This window comes from Strigops habroptila, assembly GCF_004027225.2.
Source record: "Strigops habroptila isolate Jane chromosome 13 unlocalized genomic scaffold, bStrHab1.2.pri S16, whole genome shotgun sequence".
Lineage (NCBI taxonomy): Eukaryota > Metazoa > Chordata > Aves > Psittaciformes > Psittacidae > Strigops > Strigops habroptila.
In genome coordinates, this window is record NW_022651054.1 from 9,178,317 (window position 1) to 9,200,874 (window position 22,558).

At 53.7% G+C, this 22,558-nt stretch overlaps 1 protein-coding gene and 1 long non-coding RNA gene across 5 annotated transcripts; both read left to right on the plus strand.

Annotated features, from left to right (window-relative positions):
* Nucleotides 1–119: 119 nt before the first annotated feature.
* Nucleotides 120–20,823, plus strand: FLOT2 (flotillin 2). Of its 4 annotated transcripts, none has more exons than XM_030472495.1 (11): nucleotides 137–239; nucleotides 8,232–8,313; nucleotides 12,507–12,597; nucleotides 16,697–16,820; nucleotides 17,208–17,326; nucleotides 17,769–17,882; nucleotides 17,966–18,085; nucleotides 18,487–18,701; nucleotides 18,794–18,977; nucleotides 19,117–19,266; nucleotides 19,433–20,823. In XM_030472495.1, exons 1-11 carry the CDS (start codon nucleotides 191–193, stop codon nucleotides 19,469–19,471), a joined length of 1,287 nt encoding a protein of 428 aa, XP_030328355.1. In that variant the 5' UTR covers nucleotides 137–190; the 3' UTR covers nucleotides 19,472–20,823. The 4 variants fall into 4 exon arrangements, with proteins under 4 accessions (XP_030328359.1, XP_030328355.1, XP_030328356.1 ...); XM_030472496.1 differs by lacking the exon at nucleotides 12,507–12,597 and adding an exon at nucleotides 10,525–10,615 and having other exon boundaries at nucleotides 140–239; XM_030472499.1 differs by lacking the exon at nucleotides 12,507–12,597 and having other exon boundaries at nucleotides 120–239.
* Nucleotides 2,267–7,743, plus strand: LOC115601931. Its single transcript, XR_003989544.1, has 2 exons — nucleotides 2,267–3,187; nucleotides 4,035–7,743. It is a non-coding gene; the product is annotated as an uncharacterized LOC115601931 (long non-coding RNA).
* Nucleotides 20,824–22,558: the final 1,735 nt, after the last annotated feature.

Genomic DNA, 22,558 nt, shown 5'->3' on the forward strand with positions numbered 1-22,558 from the left:
AACATGGCGGCGACAGCCCCCCGCTGACCTCCCTAACATGGCGGCGGCGGCGCCGCTCGCCTCCCCATCATGGCGGCGCGCAGGGGCCGCGCCCGCGGTGCGCCGCGCTGGGGTGTGGCGAGCGACGCGGCGGGTTGTGGGAGCGGGCGGCTGAGGAGGAGGAGGAGGCGGGCGCGGGGCGGTGGGCGCCATGGGCAACTGCCACACGGTGGGGCCCAACGAGGCGCTCGTGGTGTCAGGTACGGCCGGGGCCGGGGGCCCTGGCATGGGAGCGGGTGTGGGGGGGTCCCTGTGCTGAGGGGGCTTTGGGGCACTGAGGGGGAAACGTGATGGGGGCGGCTTGGGGGGTGACCCTGTCATGGGGGGATGAGGCGAGAGTCCCTGATGTGGGGGGACACGGGGAGCTGGTGGAGGATGGGGGACCCTACCTGGGGGGGAGTGGGGTCTGGGGGGGGGGGTGTGTTTGGGGGTACCTGCTGCAGAGCCCCTTGTGATCTGAGGGGGGGCTCCCTGGAGGAGTTGTGTGGGGAAGCCCTTCCTTGATGGGGCACTGTGGGGTGTCCCTGTCAAGCAGGGTGCAGGGCAGCTCCCTGCTGCATGGCCCCCCGGCTGTGGGATGGGGTCCCCGGGGTGCAGCGGGGTGAGGTTGCGGTGCTGCTGCTCCTGGGTGATGTCAGGCAGCGGCTCCCGCAGCGCTGCCGGGCTCTGGGGCACTGCCAGCAGCCTTTGGCTTGGATTAGCAGCAAGCCAGCCCGTTCCTGGGGGCAGGTTGGCTTTGCCAGGAAGCAGAGCTGGGTGTGAGCATCCCACTGGGGCAGAGAGAGCAGCTCAAGGCAGGGCCTGTCCCTGCGGTGCCCATCTCCATCGTGTCCCTGTGCTTCACTGCTGGCACTCTCGGTGATGCTGGCAATGGGCACAGTTGATGCCCATCAGACATGTGTAATGTTATCAGCAGGTGAGCTGGTTGCTTAAGTTAGGGTTAAATAGAACAGCAGTGAAGTCACCACGTCTGATTCAACCTGTAGCTGCTTCAGTACTCAGCCGAAGCTCCAGGCTGTGCTTTGGTGCAGCATCCGTGTGCAGACAGGACTTAATGACCATGAGGAGATGCAACAGCTTGCTGTGAGAGATGGGTACTTCACTCTCTATGGCAGGATAGAGCCAAGTGCAAGGTAATAACCAGGTTAGATTACAAATGTTGGTCAATTCTTGTGTCCTCAGTCGTGTTACATCCTTTCTGTCAACACTGGACTAGTTTGGAGGCAAGTGCTGTGATACTCAGACCTAACCTTGCCTGGGGGAAAATGTGTGTGAAGGTCAAGGCTGTGCTACCATCACAGCTCTGCTGTGCCTGTGGAACTATGTTGTTATGTTTCTGGAGCCAAAGCCTCCAGCGGGCTGTGGCGCTTGCTTCTGGCTGCTCTGTTATCAGTCCATCTGTCTTGGATAACAAACCTGTTATGGGAATCACTGAGGATCTGCCAGAAGCAGGCTGCGGTTTTGGAAACAACGATGCTGCTTCTAAGGAGTTACAGACTGCACCCACCACTGCCCGGAGCAGCAGTATTCCTTGCAGTTGTCCTGGTCTTCTGCACGTCTTTACAGTTCCCAGCTGGGATCTAGAGCTGATGCTGCACTTCCCTCCAGAGAGACCCCTGTCAGAACCAGTGCTGCTTGGAGAAATGCCGTGTCTGGAGATGGGAGGACTCGGGAAGCCGTGCTGCAGGTGTGCCGGGATGCCCTTCGGCCTCTAAAAAGCTGGATTTTTGCATCTGTTCAGCTCTGAAGTTTACAAAACACAGCTTGCAGGATGAGCCAGCAGGAATCTGTGGCATCTGCTCGCAGTTCCAAGCCTTAGGCTTTCCCACAGCTGGGAGCAGCCAGCCGAGGACACTCCTCGATGTACAGCCACGTTCTGGGATGGAAGCGTAAATCGTGCCAGGCTCTGTGGGTCAGAACTGGGTTCCGTGCTGCCACCACACGTGGTTTTCCTCTGCTGCTGCCCAACATGGTCTGCAAATGCTTGCTGTCTCCGGAGAGCACTGGCTGCGAGCTTCAGTGACGGCCTCAGAGGTTGTGGGAGCTCTGCAGAGCCTGCAGCTCCTCAGTGTCTACGTACAGAGTGAATGCCAAGGCATTAGTGGGAGGCGTGTAACTACAAGCAGTTGTAGTTCCAGGAACTTCAGCCACGTCCCTTCAGGGTAAAGCAGAGAGGACCTTGTGGGGAGAGGGGGGGCAGCATATATTAGGTTGGATTTGGGGGGAGAGAAGGGGAAGGGAAGAATAAATCAACAGCAAATAATATTAAAAGCAGGCTCTTGGCTGGCGGTCTGGAGTTGCCATACAATTGTTATTTGAAGGACTTTATGGGAAGGCACCTCCAAATCATGAAGCTCATTGAAAAGTTGCTTTATTGTAAATCCAGCCTGTGCCTCTTGAAGTTTGGGCTGGCACATGGGGTTTTCAGAGGAATGGTGTTCTTTCTTTCCACTCTCTTGTGAGACACTTGAGTTCCTCCAGTGCTCCAGGAGCAGCCAGCTGTGCCTTGGGAATGTCTGTGTGTGCAGGAGCTTCATGGCCTTATTTGGGAAGCTGCTTCCCAGGCACAGGTCAGCACTCTAATGGCACTTGCATCCTTCTTGTTGAGCAATATTGATCTCCTTCTAGGAACTGCACTCTTAGCCAATCTGCCCATGAAATGTAGAGCCCAGGCTTTGTGAGAGTGCTCCACAAACCCTACAGAGGCAATGATGGTCTCTCCAAACTGTGGGTCTAACTTTGCTGTCAAGGTTTGGTGCAATGAGGAGGCTTTGGCATCACTGAGCCTTCCAAGAGCCAGTCAAGTTTTCAGGGAGATACACAAAGTACCTGTTCATCCTGATACCAGAATGTTCCCACCAGCTAAGTAGGTTTTGTTGGACGCATAATACTGGTTTTGGGTTTCAGGCTGATTGAATGCAGCTTTTGTGGCTAAGGATCAATCTGCTAATTATGAAATACAATGCTAGGATCTTTCTGCAGTCTCATTGTGAGGAGATGTAATTTGTAATGGCCACGTTCATCTTACAGTCACCATAAGGAAGTAATGGGTCGTGGATCTCTACACTTGGGGCATTTTCCTTTGGGGTGTTGAAGGCTGCAGGGTAGCACCACGCAGCAAGGATCCAGCAGCCAGAGGAGCTTTGAGGTGAGCACTTGGAGATAGGTGACAGGGGAAGGTTGGCACCCATATTTCTGGGTCAGAACAAACTGCTCTTTTAGCATTAGTTCAGGGTATGAAAGGAGGAAAAAAGTTCAGGGGAATTGCCCAGTCAACCCGGCTGTATTCCCTGGGAGAACACTGAATTAAATGCGTTGCTTGTAAATGCCTAGAAGAAAACAATTCCATTTATTTGCTGAGTATGAGCCATGTCTGGCTAATCTGACTGCCCTCTCAGGTGAGTTAGCCCTCTAAGGGATGGGGAGAAGCAGCTGATGTTGTGCACCTTGCCCTTACTAAAGCCTGTTACACATGATTTCTCAGAAGTCAGCTTGAGAAATACAGCCCAGCCCAGTTTCTCAAACCCTGCTTTCCTGCCTCACCCTTTGAGGCTCCTTGATCTCTGTCAGAGTAAAAGAAGAGCTAGCAGTTAATTCCGTTCTTGTGTAAACACTTCCTGCTACACCCCAGCAGCCAGGGGTAGTTTAACCCTTCCAGAGCTGCTCTGAGCTCTCACATCCTGTTACTGCATCTCTTATTCGTGCAAGAATTTGAGCCAGTGTCACTGTGCCGTTTTCGTGGTATTTCTGTTAAGTTGAAAGCCTGAAATAAAGGTTTCTTGAGGCTCTGCAAGCCCTTCCTGCAATAGACCTACAGGCCACAGTGCAAGGAGGAACTGGTTTCTCAAATCCTATAAAATTAATATGAAACTGCCTGGAAAAGGGTTGCCAGGGAACTTGACAGTGCCTCACTGTTCAGCTGAAAGGATTTATCAAGTAAGTTCCTTGTTTTGGCTTGGATAATGGAATCGAGAATGTGCTTATTGAATTTGCAGACAGTACTGAGCTGGGAATGAATTCGAGAGCTTTGAAGACCTGGATTAGAATCAAACCAAACTCAACAGAGTGATGGAATGGCCTGAAAGAAACATGATGCAGTTCAATGAGGAGAAATGCAGAGAACTGCACTTAGGTGAGAACAGTCGATTGCAAGAAAATGGAAGGAGAAGGTCCAGGCTGTGTCCTGCAGAAAGACATGGTGACCAGCAAGAGCCACCTGAGGGTTGAGGCTGAGATCTTGTACCTCTCACACCACGAAGCCATGCAGGAAACTTCTAGTGGTACTTATTGCCAGGTTTAAGTGCTCCTGCATTTAGGTTCTTCATTTTGGCCAGCCAAGAATCTTCACCTGCAGTTGGTTTCTCACTCTTGTGGTGCTCACTGGTTGCTGCCCAGAGTGCAGCATCACAGCTCGTCTCGGGTCCGTAGCACAAGTTTGCTGGTGCTCAAAAGGCAATGTATGGGGAGGTAGTTCCTTCTCTGGAGATAGTTCTTCAGCTTTTTGCAGGTGGTGGGGCTCAAGATTTCCCTTGTCAGGTGCTTGTTAAATGTCCAAGACTTGCAGATGGCTCTTCAGAAAGCATGGCAGGAGAAAGGAAATGGACAGAATAGCTTTGGGGCTTTCCCTTTGGAATTCTGGGGTAGTATCTCTGTGGTTTTGTTGTGTAACTTCATTGTGGTTTGTCTTCTGTGAGTTTCTGTTTAGAAGATGAATTAAACTAAATGCGTGTTTTAAAACTCGCTCTGTGCATTGATACTTCCAGCTTTTAACCAGTCCTTTTGATACAGATTGCATCCAAAGCGAGCTAGCCAGCAGCATCCACTTTGTCTGCTGTAGTGACCATCCAAGGATTTTATGGATTCAACTCAGAACCCTGCACTCTTTTAAATTAATTTTTGTTAACCTTGTCCCATTTCTGCATGTGGACAAAGCCTCATTTGTATGCACAGCAGGGCCTAACAACCAGACTGGCTTTAGTCAAGACCCTGCTTTATTACGTGATGTTCTTTATGCCTTTGCCTTTTTCTCTCATCTCCATTATGTCTTTTGTCAGTAACTGGTTTCAAGTATCATATTTTCCCCTTGTCTTTCTGCACTCGGTTGTTGGCACCCTCTGACATTGCCCAGCATGGGGCCATTTCTCTAACAAACCTGGCTTCTGTCCCACTGGACCGTGGTGTTTATTCCCTGCTTTGGTGATGGGTTCTCCTGGAGGAGGAGACTCCAGCGCAGATTGCCCTGACCCGAGGTGTGGAGATGGCAGCTTTCTCTGTGCAGGTGAGGGTGATGGTGTCTGCTCTGTTCTTGCCTTCACCTGTGGCAGTCTCAGGGAAGGAATATCATTATCAAGTCATCATAGCAGCCCATTTACCACGACCTGATTTCTGAACACTCACCGCTTCCTGCCAGAATAGAAGCTCGTTGCCTCGAGTTACCTTGGGAGAGCAAACAACACTGAGCTTGTTCCCAACCTCCAATTGTCCTAGCTTTGCTGTTTCGTGCCCTGTGTCCCTTCTGGGGCTCCCGTTCTTCCTTGTGTGCCATCCATCGGTGCAGCAGCTTCCTGCATCTGCTGAGAGCTCCATTTATCTCCGAACTCCCAAGCGATGAATCTCATCTCGTTATAAAGCCCCACCAAACCCAAACAGACGACGTGCTTTCTCCTGCCTCTGGGAATTCTTGCTTGAACATGGGACCCCTTCATTTGGGAAGAGGCCAGGCGGGATGGCAGCTTCCTGGTGATGAATCCTGTGTTTGTAGTGTGCCTGGCTGCTGCACACTGCCCCGGAAGAGGCGGTGGATGTTTGTGGAAGCGATGGCCAAGCGACTGTGAGACCCGGGCTGCTGGAACAGTGGGTGTATTATAGCTGAAAAAGGCAATTTCTCTGCCAAATCTCATTGTGCAAGAGGGGTTATTCTTTAGCCTTGCAAAGATTTCGCTTTGTTGGTTCTTTTTTCACTTGCTCTCTGAGACTTGGGAAAGAGGCTGCGGGACTGCAATGGAAAATGAGCGTTCAGCTCATCTGACTTGTGTTACCAGGACAGAGCTCTGCTGCGCTCAGACGTCCAGCCTGCGTGAAAGCAACCGGCTGGCATCCTGCTCCTGTTTAATGTCTTGATTTTCCCTCTCTTCCCTATGCTTTGAACACTTTCTGACATATAATTTAGCTTAGTAGTGTAGCAGAGTTGGGAAGCAAACATGGGGCTTGCTTTGGGTGTGATGCTAAAGAAGGTATTTCCTGCGGAAGAAAAGGAACATCTGTGTGGAGAGGAACGTTCTCGTGACAGCAGTGGGTTGAGGGTGCAGAGTTTTCTCAGAACATTACTATGAAGCAATTCATAGAGGTTTGGTAAAGGCCACATAGACCCCCTGAAATAAAATACCTTTCCATGTGGAGCTGCTTTTCCCAGCTGCCAGGAACACCTCCCTTCCTGTTCTTGGAAAACAAGGGCCTGGCTAAAAGGCTGAGCTAACCGGGCTGACGTCCTCCAGCAAAAGTTAAGAGGCGTTGTGGTTAAAGTGCTGCAGGATATTGTATCATCAGGGGCTGTAACTCCTTGCCTGGCTGAAATAGCCTTCCAGCTACAGGAAGAAGCTATCCAGAGGCTGAAGAAGCTGTCCAGAGGCTGTATTGGAGGTGGCAGGAGAATGTTCCTCGGGGCTGTGGAGCACAGAAGACCCGAAAAGTGTGTAAACCCATCTCCCATTTGTGTTTACTTCTAATTGATATCAGAATTGTGAAGAATTGTAGATGGGGCTGTTGCTTATGGTTTATCAACCACTGCATGGAAGCCAGTGAAGCAGGTGGTACCTTTAGCTGATAACAGAAGATAGCCAAATACTTGAGGATGGGGAGGAAGAGGAGGATAGGGAGGACAGAAGGCCCCTCCTATGGTCCTGAGGGCCCTACCAGCACGCTGGCCTGGATGTGTGCTGCCTTTGCGTCTTCATTTTGACCTATTGCAGCAAACTTAGTGTGTCATCTCGCTTGAAAGAGCTGTCTGCTGGTCCCATAGTTCTCCCTTTCCCTTCCCACAGCATTCCAGCCGCGCTGTTTTCCCTGTGTGCCAGCTCTGGCTCTGTCTTGCCTGCATAAATACATTGCCCCAGGGCTGAAGCTGTTGCTCTGTTGGTGCAGTGTTGCCTTGCTGAGGCCCTGGGGTGCTGCTGTAATAAGTATGATTATGGATGACAGACTAGGGAGAGACTGCTGGGTTCATCTGCCTGGGAGATGGCAGCTCGCAGCCCTGGTCCAAGCCAGGGAGCTGCAGAGCTCCTCTCTTGCCAGGTATAAAACCTAGGGCTGGTCACGGCAGGGTTCTCCTTTGGAAGGAAGCAGGGGTCTCATTCCTTGAATCAAAGATGTGAAGATCTTCTGGCTGCACTGCGGTCAAATCTTAAATGCATCAGAGGAGTTCTGGAGGCTGCCCTAGATCTGGGAACAGGCAGCTCTGCGATGGACCATCACAGCTTCAGGCACTGTAGGACTGCACGAGCCTGAAATAAGAGATGTTTTTGGGGAGCTCCAAGGTTCTTCCATCCCCCAACACTGACCTGCTAGCTTTTTGGTGTGTTTAAGGATGGTTTCCAGTGGGGGGTGAGGGAAAGGAGATGGATTTCCTACATGGCTTTTCATAACAGAGCTGGTGCATCACGGTTAGTAATCCTGAAGCATGAACTGTCTTTGCTGAAAGTGCTTAAACTGCTGAACAAAACTTAAATAAAATCCTGGTTTGAAATCCAGTCACTCTCTGTGTGTTATTATTCTTCACACTGAATTATCACAAATACTATTTCCCACTTTTATAAGACAACTGTAAAAAACAAAGGTTGCCTTTGGAACAAGGCCCATGAGGCCCATGGGGTGAGGAAGAGTGGTGTGTTCCTGGTAGCCAGCCACATTATGGCTGACCAAAAGGTGTTCCAGGGCTGCTGTGGGTCTTGGAAAGAGTTTTCTGTGTTCATTATTCATCAGGCCCTGCAGGCACGCTTGGATTTGTCTGCGTCATGCTGCAGAGCTTGGCTTGGTAGCACCGGTGCTTCCCATGCTCCGAGGGGCTGGAGGAACCAATGACCCCCCTCAGGATGCCCTTTCCTCAGCACCCCGAGGCTGGGCAGGCTTGTTGTGAAGTTGTTGTGCTCGTGACTCAGGTTTGTATGTGTAATCCCTACATCTCTGCTGTGCTGCAGGTGGCTGTTGTGGCTCTGATGTCAAGCAGTACGTGTATGGAGGCTGGGCCTGGGCTTGGTGGTGTATTACTGACACCCAAAGGTAAGGAGCCCCCCCGTTCTTTGTGGTTTTGGAGCAGGAATTAGGCAAAGCCATCCCAGTGGGGCAATCAGCAGTATTTTTAGGAACATGGGACCTCTCCTCAAACCTGGTTGTTTATTTATGTAAACCCCACCAAGCTGAGAGGGCTGCAGGTTGGCTGGTCAGTGTGTTCCATCCTGTGCTGGTGCTGAGGAAGGCAGGAGCCCTGCTCTCTGCTGTGCTCTCACAGAGGTGCTGGGCAGCAAGGCACTGGGCCGACTCATCCCTGAGCTCACCAGAGGAGTAACAATCACATCTGTGCCATGCAGTGGCCAGTGCCCCCTTCCTGCTCCTCCAGTCTCTGTTTCTAACAGTGTGCTGACTGCTCTCACCTTGGGAGCAGAGTGTGTTCCTATTTAAAACCATGGGATTTCCTTTCTCTGCCTTTCCTCAGTTGTGGATTTTGCTTACTGCTTCTTCCTGCACTGGTCTCTGAACTAACATGCTGTGATAGTGCTGCTGTCCTGCTAATACAGCTCTTTGTCTTTAGGATCTGTGGGAATGTTGCTCTCAACACCTCCCCTGTGCTCACTGAAGCAGGTTTCCTCCATCTGGGTAAAAAAAAAATAACAGGGAAAAGGATAATGACGGGACTTTTGGGTTTTGCACTGAGTGATGGCCAGAGGTTGGGGTTAACCCTTTCTGCCTGATCTTGCCACCTCTTCTCTCTGTTCATGTGTTGCCACCAGCAGACTAAGCGAGCATGTTCTGCCCTCGCTCTGCAGATGATACACTGCTGTAGCTGCTCTTCACCTGGGGACAGGCAGCTTTGCCTTGTGCAAAGGGGTCCTGGCTGCTGCTGGCAATGACTGGGGACAGCTCCCAGGTCCTCTCCTAGGTTGCTGGTACTCAGGATTGCTAGGAAAGCATGAAGAGGTCTCAGCTCTAACCTGCTTCAGCCTGGGCTCTCCAGTGATGCTCATATGAGGCAGGAGTGGAAGGAAAGGCCCAGCCTGTGGGCTCAACCCTTAAGAGCTCCATTTGATCCAGACAAGCTTCATTCCCAAACTTTTGTGAGGTATCTCATGGGAGAACCATTGATTTAAACAAATGGTTCCAGCTTCTCCTCTTGTGTGAGAAGCACAGAGGACAGTGCAGGACCTTGACCTGCCGTGTACAGGAGATAACAGATGTATTCATGAGGCTGACTTATTAAGTTAAGCAAAAGCTCAGTGCAGGGCCAAGAGCTGCTTGCCAGGAATCAGCTGTCATATGATAGAGGTCTGTGCATTATTTAGCAAACGGGGCTCTTGGCAGCAATTCCAGTAGCCAAACAAATCTTTGACTTTAAAATCTATACCTCCCATTCACACTATGGGATATGGGGCTTAATTCTCCTTTGGAAAACAGAGCCTTTCCCAAATGAGCCGTGCCACAGATGGAGTCTGCTGCATTAACATGAAGAGTGAGGCAGATTTCCTCCCCTGAAATTAGGACATCTTTTCTGGGGCTGCCAGTGCTGAAAGCAAGAGAGGCAGCAGCAATTGTGTTCCTGTCAGCGGCATCCCGCCAGGTAGCACTAACCTGGGAACAAAAGGAACAGTTAGAGCTGGCAGGGTGCTGGGCTCTTATCCTGCTGCAACCTTGAGGACTGGGGAAAAAAAGGAAAGGAAAAGTCCTGTCCTTGTTTAAGGGTCAGAAACAAAAGCAGAGAGAGAGGCAGCGTGGTCTTGCATGCCTCTGGGGGAGCCAAGTGGTGGTATTCAGCTTCTCGGGACAGCACTTGGAAGCACCTTCTCTCATCAGTGCCTGAGCAGGGGTGGGGAGCCAGGTCCCTGGCATTTAAAACTTTTCTGTCCCCTCTTAAATGTTGGCATAGAAGCATCTGAATCATTACAGAAAGGAATTTTCTGTGTCTGAAGATTGCTCCAGCAATTCCATCTGGCTCCAGGTGTCACTCCAGGTGGGATACATGGTTCAGTTTCATCTGCAGTGCCTTGTGGCACACAGGGTTGAGATGAGCCTCTTCATCCTCATCAAAAGAAGCTGTGATGAGGGGAGCTGGTCTGGCCCAGTGTTACGGGGCCCTGGGAGCAATAGGTGGGAGAAAGGCAAACTGACCAGGGACAAGCTGAAACCTGAAAGTCTCGTCTTGTCCTTTGCAATGAGTGTCTTACTCTCTGATAACTGCTTTGTATATTTGCTGTCCTACCCTTATTCCTCGCTGCTCAGACTGTCTTTGGAGGTTATGACCATCCTCTGTCGCTGTGAGAATATTGAGACGTCGGAGGGGGTCCCACTGTACGTAACAGGGGTTGCACAGGTAATAATCCACCAGCTTCCTAACACCGTGTCTGACTCTATCCCTCTGTTCTGAGCAGCAGCAACAGCAGCAGCAGCAGCAGGATAACATAGAAACTAATGGTTTTCTAACGGGACAGTTGAAATCTCAATACCCTCCTCTCCTTCCCCTCCTCTGGCACTTGCCCTGGGGCGCACTCCACAGTTTATGGGTAATGTAGACAGATGCACACTTGGCAAATCCCAAATCCAGCATTGCTGTACTGGCTCCTTCTGATAATGCTGCAGGCATTCACCCAAGCTGTAACCCTTTACTTGACAGCACTGTTTCCATCGTGTGCTTGGTGGAGAGCAGAAGGGCATTGCATTTGTGTGGAGCAACAAGCAGGCCAGATTGGGTTGTGTACAGGATTTGGGGCAGGTTTTGTGCCATTTCAAAAGGAAACCTGTACACGTGTGGGAGAATGGCAACTGTAGTTTTGGATATGGGTTTCCACTTGGCCCTTCTCCCTCTGCATGGAGACAGTGCCTGTTTTGGATGTTGTCACGTTTGAAAGTACAGCATAAAGACCTTGAATGAGTTGCAACACACAGGACTGGCATTTGCACTGCGAGTAGGTAGGAACTGGTGTAACAGTAATTACCAAGCATCCCTGTGACTTGCCAGCTAAGAAGCAGCACAGTAAATTAAAGTCAAAGTATAGGTTAAGTCTTCAGAAGGTTAAAATCCTGCACTAGCTGATTAAAGCTGTGAATGCAGAAAATGCCTTTGTGCATCCTGGACAGTGGGATCTGCTTTACCAGCCCCCAGCTCGTGTGCCAGTTTCATTAGGACAGTGGCCAAGGCAGGCATGAACTTGCAGAGATACATTTCAGCACTTGCAGCCAATCCTGCAGCAACTCAGTGTGCACACAGCAGCCCAGTGCACCCCTTCATGGTTCAGATGTTTGACCTAATGTTCACTGACGCAAGCTCTCTGCCCTGTGGCTCCCTGTCCTGACTCCAATCCCTTCCTGGCTTGTTAGGGTTGATAAAAGCCAGGCTTTGCTTCCTGAAGCAGAACCTGCCATGGCCAAACATGTCTCTTGCTGTACCAAATCATGACCTGCAGACTGCCAGTCTGGCCAGAGTACCTCGAGATCACCTTGGGTGACTGAGGAAGCTCTGGAGCTGCAGGATCTGCAACCTGGTCTAGAGGAAGGTGTCTCTGCCCATGGCAGGGAACTTGGAACTAGATGAACTTTAAAGTTCCAACTCAAACCATTCCATGATTGATCTGTTCCTGGATGCCTGATACTACACAGGCATGGCCCTAAAGAGCTGGAGTCTCTCTTCTATGTACCTTTGGGTCACGGGACACAGGAAGAGTATCAGGAGAGGTGAACCAGATCAGGTCTGTGTTAATGCTAACTCAGCGAGGGCAAAGGCAGGGCTGCTTCTTGCAGCATCAGCACCAGGTTTTGCCAAGCCCTTGGGCCCCTTGGGGGTGGCACCATGGGGTGGGCAGGAGCACCCCAGGTCCATGCTGTGCTTTTAAACCAGTGACACCAGCCAGCAAAAGCACTGGGTCAGCGCGGCACAGCGAGCCTCTGATGGAGGGCCCTTTGTGGTCCCAAAGCTGCCAGCTTCTGGCCACCTTCTAGCCCAGCAGAAGAGAAAGGGTCACGGTCTCATTTCCAGCCTGGCTCCCAGCCTTCCTCTGTTGATAAATTGCCTTTAAGCCTTATCTGCAAATCTATTTCTTGGCCAAAGTGTCTGTCTCCAGTCACAGATGGAGCCTCTCGGCTGCGTTCTGGGCCTGTCTTACATTACCTGTGATGAGTGCAGCAGGTCGCCCGGGGCAGGAGGTGCAAAGGGAAGAGCTGAGTGTGTGTAACCTGGAAACGTGCAAATATCTTACGTTTTTTGGCAGGATTTCCCTAGAGATAATGACGTTACAGCCCAGGTGTGAGGACGTAGAGACGGCGGAGGGGGTAGCTTTAACTGTCACAGGTGTGGCACAGGTACAGTAACTCCAAAACATCATTTCAGGAATGCATGTCTCTAACTTACATCTTGTTTTCCCCCTTAAGAGGTGACTGTTGGCCAGGAACAGAAGCCAACTGCTCTAAGATTCTCGTCCAAACCCACACTGTCCTTGTTGGTTCAGACACGTCCCATGTTGTGAAGGGGGTTGTGATTTCTCCTCCTCTCCCCAAAAATCATTCCTCTTTTTCTCATGTCTCATTTGTCCACTTGGCAAGTGAGCTGTTTGTGGGTGACTTGACCTGTGTGTGAAATGCTGATGTGCTGTGGTGCCCATGGAGCTGTGTGTGACCCTGCAGGACTGAGCCACTCACTCCTGAGGTGGTATTGAGCATTACGTTGCTTTGGATTATTATTATTAGCATGTGGACCTTGTAATACTTCACGGTGAGTTAAAGCTTAAAAAAGAGCTTAATCCCTCCAGGTGCTAAAATTTGTGTGTAGAATTTCCAGCTTGAGTTGAATTTTGATTCTTTTAAGCATTTTTCCTATGTGAAAACCAGCTCTTGCTGCTCACGATAGCACACAAACACCTTCTTCCTATGTGAAAACCAGCTCTTGCTCGTGATAGCACACAAACACCTGAGTTTCTTAGGCTCTGAGCTCTGCTGTCCTGATACAAGGGTCTGTCCTTGTGGCCAGGTCCTGCCTTGGGGAGGATGCTGGCAGGAAAATGTTGTTAGCTTTTGACAGAACCTGACTCCCCAGTTAGGCAGCTCGGATTGAGAATTGCTCCTGACAGACCATTCTGGTATAGAAACCCAAGAGAGTGGTTCTCAGTGCACACAAGGCTGTGGTCACCGTGTGTCCAAAGTCCTACGTGCATCTAAAAGCCCCCCCCAAAAAAAGGTCTTAAAGTGGCTGCTGCAGCCTTTTTAAGACCAAGCACTTGACACATTCCACCCCGTGCTTTCCAGAGCAGCGGATTCCAGCCCAGGTTCACTGGTTTGCTGTGACCTGACGTTGCAGAGGGGCTGTGTCTGTGTGAGGGAGGATGGGAATCCAGCCAGGAGTGGGTTCTGGATTCTCACATGCAGCAGAAGGGCTGAGCACGGCCGTGACTCAACAGTGGATTACCCATCACCCTGCTGCTGTTGGGGAGCAGAGCCACGTGCACAGGAGCCAGCGTCTTGGCCTCATCCTGGCTCCAGTGATGTGAACCAGCATCCTTGTTTTCAGTTCTTTATATCCATGTATCTATCCCATATCCATATTTATATCACATAACCACAGCAGTGTTCGCATGGTTGGCAAAATGCCTGCACCCATGTCCCCCCTCACACGCATCTCACAAACGTGTGGGCTTTTCCTTCTCTATTTGGAAAAGGTATTTCTGTGAAGCCAACACCCCTTTTTGACCCAGTTTTGGGACATCCTTCCATTGCCTCCAAAATGGTCTAGGCTGGTGCATAGCAGCAGAAGGCTGGATCACCGGGTGCCTTGATTTAAAACTGCGGCTCCCAATCCATCTCATTGATGTTATTGTCTCTTCTCACTGTTCATTTCTTCCACTCTCAATTATTTTTAAAGGTTTAGGCTTGTGAGCTGCAAGGATTTGCCCTGCAGAAAGCAGGTTCGAGGCAGTTGGGGATGTGCATGGCAGAGGTTACCTTGATTCTGCAGAAGTGCTTTTGAAGCAAACCTTTTTCTTTTAATGACTGGTGCAAGGAAGGAAGAAAGCCAACAAATGATTCCTAGAGACCTTTAACACCTTTTCAAATGCTTGCTGTGTTAATAAAGGGCTTAATGTGCATAAGGATGCTGTCCTTGGTGTAATGAGGACACACCAGTAGCTTCCTTCCTGTGTTGGCTGTTGGTGTTCAGTGCTTGGGGTGCTGCTGCCTTAAAGCCATGTTGGTCTTCACATCCCTCCATCCCATTCCTGAGCCTCAAGCCAATTGGATTGTCCGTGCTCAGCCCTCGCTGGGGGTGCAGCAGTATTGATCCCCATGGGATTGCTTTATGGAAGCTCTGATTTCCTGCCAGCTCCACTCTCTCTCTGATGTGAATGACATTTGAAGCAGCCCCCAGTGTCGCAGTGCCCTGTCTGAAACAGGCACCAAGCTGAGCACAAATGGCTCAACTCCGGCTTGTTTTGTGCAACCTTTGGCTTTGTAGGTTGACATCCGTGTTCAGTCCAGCTCCTTCAGCTGCCCAGGGTTTACTGGTGCAGGCTCTATTCAGACGCTGAATCGTTCGTGCTCCCATTAAGTACCACAGGGACTCTCTTAATCAACACCCTGCTCCGTGCTCTGTCCTCTCCATAGCTCCCGAAGGATGGGGGTTGTTCAGAGAGGTGGAATTGCTGGCAGACGCACACCATAAACCTTACTGCTGAGTCCGATTGGGTTTGGTATTGCAAAAACCTCCTGTTTTGCTGCAAGATGAGCCTTGTGCAGGGCCCACGCTCTGGGTGCAGCTCCGTGAGCAGCTCTCCCAACTCCCCCTTGTGTGGGAAGTGCACACTGCTGGCCCTGGGGTGCGGGGACAAGAAACCACCATGGCCTGGCCCTGTGGTTCTCCCCAGAGGTCCTGGGGGCAAAGCAGAAGAGGATTGCCATGCTTGCCTAAGATTCAGCTTGGCATTTGGCTGGGAGACCCAGCCTAGGAAGCAAAGGTGGGAAAGAGGCTCAGCCCAGGGTCATCTGCATCTTGGTCAGCTTGACATGTCTAACACAGTTCACCTTCAGTCCCCTTAGAAGGTGGTGGCTGGTCTCAGCTATCCTGCTCTCTGGCAGTGCTGCTGTTTGGCTCCAGAGGTTCGGCTGGGGATCATTTTGGGCTCAAAAGCTAACAGATCAGGCTTTCTGTTGCTTTTGCCAGTAGTTTGACCCAGAAAAGCTGTCTCACAGCCATCAGGATGAGGTCTGTAGGCTGTGGACCCATCAGGAGTGTGCATTGGGACCCTCAGAGGGCAGCACCTGAAGCTTTGGAGGTCTCTGAGCCAGGACCATGCTGTCCTCACAGGTAGCCGTCAGGGCTCGGGGACAGGACACAGGGTGCCACCAGCATCTCATGGGACAGGAGGCCATGCCCAGCCCAGATGTCTCCATCAGAGGGTGCTGTGAGACCTGCTCAGCACCCAGAGGTCCCAGCAGAGCTGTGTGGCTGATATGGTGCTGCCAGACCCAGAGACATCCCTGTGTCCAGACTGGACCTGGTCACCAGGAGCTGCCACTGGATGGGTTGTATCTCCTCGTAGCTGGGTCCTGTAGAGCTCCATGAGCACACATCTCATTTTTAACCCACTTTGCCTTTCAAAAGCAGCCCCATCACCAGCAGGACCATCTTGAGACCCTGGATGTCTGGACTTGGGGATGCTTTTATGTCTGGCTCTGACTGTGGGAGGTGAAAGCAGTGCTGGGGCAGTTGTGTCCCACCTCTGGGGATCATTACCACACTGACCATGCAGAGTGGGACAACCAGGTCCCACTGGTACCTCCCAGCACATTGGGGTCATGCAAACAGCATTTGGGAGCTCCCAGCCATGCACAGGACAAACCAGTGCACTGTGGCCATCTCGTCTCATCTCTCCTTGCAGGGAACACCGAATGGAGCCCCTGTTCCCAAGCTGCTCCTTGGGCATGTCAGACTCTTCCTTGTTCCCTGCTTTTCCTGTGTCAGAAAAGTTAATTCTAGTGAAGGAGGAGGAAGAGAAAGGTAACAGAATGGCTTTTGGTCAGGGGTAGCACCAGAAAGCCCTTTCCTCCTAGGTCTGGTGTTGGTGCAGTAGTTCAGGGCTCTTTGGTAGGGTTTTCATCAGGTGGGACCTGTCCCAACATCACCCCATGGCTGCTGTGGGGTAGATGGGCTGCAGGGAGCTCCTCTCCATGCCGAGCTGCAGTGGGGTTTGCAGAGGGGTCTGCCCCATGCATGTGCCTGCAGCAGGGCTCTCCCCAGCAGCAGTGGCTGGTCTGGTGGCCTGGCTGAGCGTGGTGACAGCTCAGCATGGTCCCTTGGAGCATCAGTAGCATGGGGGCAGCCTGGTGGTGGTGCTGCTGCTGCTGCTGCTGTTGGGTGCCTGTGCCTCTTTGGACAGGAGCCTTCAGTCCCTTTGGTTGTGTCTCCTGTCTCTAGGTGAAGATCATGACAGAGAAGGAGCTCCTGGCTGTGGCCTGCGAGCAGTTCTTGGGGAAGAACGTGCAGGATGTGAAGAACGTGGTCCTTCAGACGCTGGAGGGACACCTGCGCTCCATCCTAGGTGTGAGGGGCCTCATGCTCTTGAAGGCATCTTGAGTAGCTTTCTCCCTTCTCTGCTGGCTGGTCCCAGCAGTATTGCTGCCACCACAGCACCCACAACGGGTGCCTCCTCTGCTGACTGCAGAGGTGACATCTTAGGTGGTTCCACCCCTCCTGGGTGTTGTGATAAATGAGTTTTCAGTGCCTGCACTCAGAGATGTCTGGGTCCCCATGGGTTACAGGTGGCACATGTGTGTGGTGGTTGTGCTGTGACACTGAGATGTTGGTGCACGCCCTTGTGCCCAGACCTGAGGAGATTAGGGACAACAAGGATCTTGCTGAGCTTAGACCTGCACCATTGTGTGTTACCTGTTCCAAGTAAAGCACTTCACCTTCCTCCCCTCTGCAGGTACCCTGACAGTGGAGCAGATCTACCAGGACAGGGATCAGTTTGCCAAGCTGGTGCGGGAGGTGGCAGCTCCCGATGTGGGTCGCATGGGGATCGAGATCCTGAGCTTCACCATCAAGGTATGCTCAGAAGTAGGGTGCTGTGCTATGGGGCACCCAACAGAGCTGTAGGAGCAGCACAACAGAGCCTGGCCCTGGCTCCTCTGCTGCGATGAGGTGACAGACTCCAGCCCACAGCCTGCTCCAGCCCTCCGGGTGTTTCCATGACAGCCGCCGCTGCATGTCCTGTATCCAGGCAGATGGCAAAGAGCACCCAGTTAAATTAGCTGCCTCTGTAAACACGGCTTGAGGAGAGAGCTCACTGATAACCGAGCTGCCAGGGAGCCAGAGGGAAGACGTCAGGAGAGCCCAGCTCTCCCTGTCACCCCTGTTTGATTCGGCAGCAGGCTGGCATGGCTCGTTCTGACCCTGGCCTAACCACACAAGTGGTTGCTCTGAGCTTCAAGGGAGCAAGATGGAATCGCTCATTTGAAGTGGTTGTGACTTATCTCCCTCTCTCCAGGATGTCTATGATAAAGTGGATTACCTGAGCTCCCTGGGCAAGACTCAGACTGCGGCTGTCCGGAGGGATGCAGACATTGGGGTGGCAGAAGCTGAGCGAGATGCTGGCATTCGGGTGAGTCCAGAGCCATGCTGGGCTTTCCCAGAGCAGCCTCTTTTGCTCCAGCTGCAGCTCTGCTCTCTGTTTCCTCTCTGCAGGAGGCGCAGTGCAAGAAGGAAATGCTGGATGTCAAGTTCATGGCAGATACCAAAATAGCAGAGTCCAGACGGGCTTTTGAATTGCAGAAGGCTGCCTTCAGCGAGGAGGTCAACATTAAGGTGAGAGGTGTCTGACTGTTGTTCCCTGCCTGGTTCCTGATGGTATTGGTAGCTCTGGGACTTGGCAGCTTCCTCCTCCTGCATGTGTTAGGAGAGCTGGAGGTGGAGAACACAGAAACACAGAAACTTGGCTTCTGTTTGCAACACTTTGGTGGGACTAGGAGGAGAGAAAAGGATGGGGAGGGTCATCCAAGCTGAACCTGGAGCTGGTGGGGCTCAAATGCTATGGGAAGAGCACATAGGGAAGGATGGCAAGTGCAGCTCTGAGGATTGGGATCTCACCCCTGGGTTGAGGTTTAGGAGCAGGAGCCATATCTGCTTTTGATGCCTGCCAAGGGCCCTTATGTCTGCGCGCAGGAGACGATGGCCAAGACCCCTCTTCTCCTGTCTCCTGTGTGCAGACCGCGGAGGCCCAGCTGGCCTACGAGCTCCAGAGTGCCCGGGAGCAGCAGAAGATCCGCCAGGAGGAAATTGAAATCGAGGTGGTGCAGCGCAAGAAGCAGATCGATGTGGAAGAGAAGGAGATCATCCGCAAGGAGAAGGAGCTGATCGCCACCGTGAAGCAGCCGGCCGAGGCCGAAGCCTACCGCATCCAGCAGATCGCCGAGGGCGAGAAGTGAGTGAGCCCTGAGCGCTGCGGCTGCAGGAGGGCTGGAGGGAGGCAGCGCGGGGAGCTGGGCTGCTGGAGGGCTGCCTTTCCCTTTCCAGGGTGAAGCAAGTCCTCCTCGCTCAGGCGGAAGCGGAAAAGATCCGCAAGCTCGGGGAAGCGGAGGCTTTTGTGATCGAGGCCATCGGGATGGCGGAGGCTGAGCGGATGAAGCTGAAAGCCGAAGCGCTCCAGCAGTACGGAGAAGCCGCCCAGCTGGCTCTAGTGCTGGATGCGCTGCCTGAGGTGAGGAGGGAGCAGCATTCCCTTGCTCCGGGGAGATCCCAGCCTGGGCCAGGTCTCCTGTGGTGTTCAGGGACCTTGCCCAGCAGGCTGGTGAGCAGCTCCTTCGCTGTGCTCATCCCACCCTCCTCTGCTTCCCCAGATCGCTGCCAAAGTGGCTGCTCCCCTCTCCAAAGTGGACGAAATCGTTATCCTCAGTGGAGAGAACACCACCACGACGTCGGAGGTGAACCGTCTGCTGGCTGAGATCCCTGCCTCCGTGCGTGCCATCACCGGTGTGGATCTCACAAAGGTGAGCCATGCACCAGCACCTGCAATCCCTGCAGCTCTTAGGGCATAGGGAATTGCCTGAAAGCTTCCGGACTCATAAGGAGCCTTTCCTTGCCCAGCCACAGGGTGCAGGCAGCTCCCTGCCTCTCCCTTCTCCAGCCCTAACAGCTTCTTTTCCCCTCCTGCAGATTCCCCTGATCCAGAAAGCCACCGGAGCCCAGGCATGAGGCTGGCCAAGGCAAAGCTAGTGAAGATCACTCCCTGTTAATGCACTCAGACATCAACTGCCTTCAACACGTGGGAATTCCTTTTATATCAAAGACAATCAGAGTTTCATTTTGAAGCTCTGGTGCCTTATTTTCTAGGGCCAGAAGGTTGCATGTCCGATCAGCTGCTCTTTTTATTACAAAGGGAAGAGGGGGGGGGATTTATTTTGTAATTAACTGTATTGTCCCAGGCTGGGGTTTGGATCCAACCCCCAGCTACGACTGGCAGCTTGTCTGGTGTTGCAATCCCAGTGCCTTGCTGTTCTCTGTCCTCGGAGCAGAGGCTCTGGGGGACGTGGAGCTGGAGGAAGAGAACAGCCAGGACCCATCTCCTCTTGGCTGTCTGTCCTCCTCCTGGGCACTGCCCAACCCCTGCCTCTGCCCATAGCCTGTTCCTGTGGCTTTCCCTGTTGGAGTGTCTCGGGATCTCTGCAGTCCTGCCCAGGCTTAGCTTCCCAGAGGTGGCAATGATCATGGTGCCCATTCCCATGCTGCCTTCCCTCAGGGAAGTTTCCTCCTGGGATGTGGAGGGGGAAGAGCCCAACTCAGCCCTGGTCTGAGCCAGGCTTGGCAAGGTTCCACCGCCAGGAATGGCGAAAGGTAGCACTGTGCCAAAGCCACCGCATCCTTCGAGAGGGACGTGAAACGACTGTGGTGGCTGTGCCCGAGTGCCCCACATCTTGACCCCCTCAGCTCTTGGTTCCATGGGTCAGAGAGAGGTTGGGGACCGGGCAGGCACTGCGGTGGGGACGGGGACCAGCACCCAGGGCTGGCGCTGTGGCTCTCAGTGCACGCAGTGCAGAAGCCCCTACCTCGCTCAGTCCCCTTGCCTCTATGGCCAGTGGCTTTGCTGCCCTGAGTGACAATGTGAAAGAGGTTGTCCCCTGTGTGTGTCCCATACAGGGCCCTGCGCTGGCCCGTGTCCCTTCCATGCCTGTGCTCAGTGTGGCTGTTCCCAAACCCATGTGTGAAGCCAGCTATGGGGTGCTGGCTCCCTCACATTGCCATAGGGTGGGTGCAGGGACTCGGCTCCCCTCCACCTCCTGTCATTGCCCTTTGCTGGCCATTCCCTTTGCCAGGAGTGACCCACGGTCACAGATGGGTGCTGTGGGGCCGGTGGCACCCTGTCCCTTTCCCTGCCGTCGGGGTGGGGAGGGATGGCGTTATCAGCCCCCGGCGTGTGGTGGTGCCGCGGGCGCAGATGCGGTGCTGCCGGCGGGTGTGCCGGGCGTTGTGCCCTATCTGCCTGCGCTGTGCATGGCTGTGTCCCTGCCACCCTCCCTGCTGGACGATAATAAAGCCTTGTCACCGTGTCCCTTGGCTCCGTCTTGTGCCTCCCGCACCCATCGCCCCTCGCACCACGGCACCCATCTCCCCAGCGCCGGTGTTTGACCCACCGTGGCATGGGGCTGGCGGGGGGCTGCTGGTCCTGGAGTAGACGGGTGTCCCACTGGGATGAGGGGTGTATGGAAGTGAGGTCCTGACTCGTGCTGCTCCCATGGGCTTGTGGTCTCCATGGGGTCACTGTGTCCCCATGGGCTCCTTGCCCCGTGCCTGGGGCTGCTCTAGGTGAGGGTAGAGCCTTGTCCTGCTCCCATATGGGTGAGTGTGTGGCCAGGAGGCACCGAGGGTGGCTGGTGAGCTCCACAGCATCACCCTTGTTAACGCAGGGGTTGGTCACTGTGGGGGCACCCCCCAACCAGCAGCACCCCAGGGTTTGGAGCAAGGCTGATGTAGCCGGGCTGGTGGCACCACTTCATGCTACTGCCATGTCCCACTGGAGCCCAGCCCCATGCACCCTGTGCCGAGGGGCAGTGGGGTGGCTTGGGGGGGTCCCTGTCCTTCCTGCAAGCAGGAGCAGTGACAAGCAGCCATGGGGCTCACATGGGGGGCTTTGCTGCACTGCCCTCTGTGGGGCAAAGGGGGTTCCCTCAAGACCCCCCTGTTCTGAGCAGGGGCACAAGCAGGACGAAGGGCCCCATCCCATGCGCCCTGCAGCGGGGTGGCCCTGCAGATATGTGGGGTGGGGACAGCTCGGCACCCCCCATGCTCTTATCTGCAGCCACACACGCTGCCCTGGAGCAGCAGGGCTGGCGGGAGGGCTGCGGCGCCCGGGGGTCCCTGCAGCACTGGGGGTCCTACATCAGCTCCATGGTCCAGACCTGGGGACACTGGGGCCCCCTCTGCCCCACAGGGTGCAGGGCCACAGCACAGGGCTGCGTTGGGTCCCCACAGGCAGTGGGGCTGGCTGGGATGGGGATAATCCCATGGGACCCACATGGGGCTGGTAGAGGGACACTTTGCCTTCATCCTGCTCTAAGCGCTGGGGTGCCTGTGCCACGCTTTGGGGAGCACTACAGGCCCCCCCCGGACGCCTCTGGGTGACAGCAGGGACTGAAGACAGGAGGGGACCATCCCTTCCAGCCCCCCCAAGTCCCAGCATCCTGATGCCTGGGGACAGGCTGGTGCTGGGGCTTCACCTTGTGCCACCTCCTGCCAGGGCCTGGCCAGGCCAGGGGGGGGATGTGGGTGATGCTGCCCCTGTTGCTGTCACCCAGAGGTGGCAGCGGGCCTGGGGACAGCCCCTGTGGCAGGGCAGGGTCCCTGATAGCCGGACTCTGCTGCTTATCAGGGTCCCCACACTGAAGGTCCTGGCAGGGGGCTATCACCTCCCTGCAGGCAGCTTCCAGGAACACCAGCGTGTCCTGGCGCAAACAATGGGGCGCAATGGCACGGGGGGGACACACTGGGGGTCCCCCCACGCTGGGGATGGGGGACACGTATGAGCAGGGTGACATTTATGGCCAGTGGCTGCAGCGGGGACAAGTATAACCCGGGTCATATGCAATGAGGTGACACAGTTCCCTTGGGGACACACATGGCCAGGGGGGTATGTCCTATGGGGACACAAAGCTGGGGGACACATCCCTCCAGGGGACACATCCCCCTGGGAAGTGGGACATGAAGACAGGGGACATGTACTCCTATGGGACGTGTCCCTGCAGGCTGGGGGGGGGACACACTGCTAGGGGACATGTCCCTTATGGG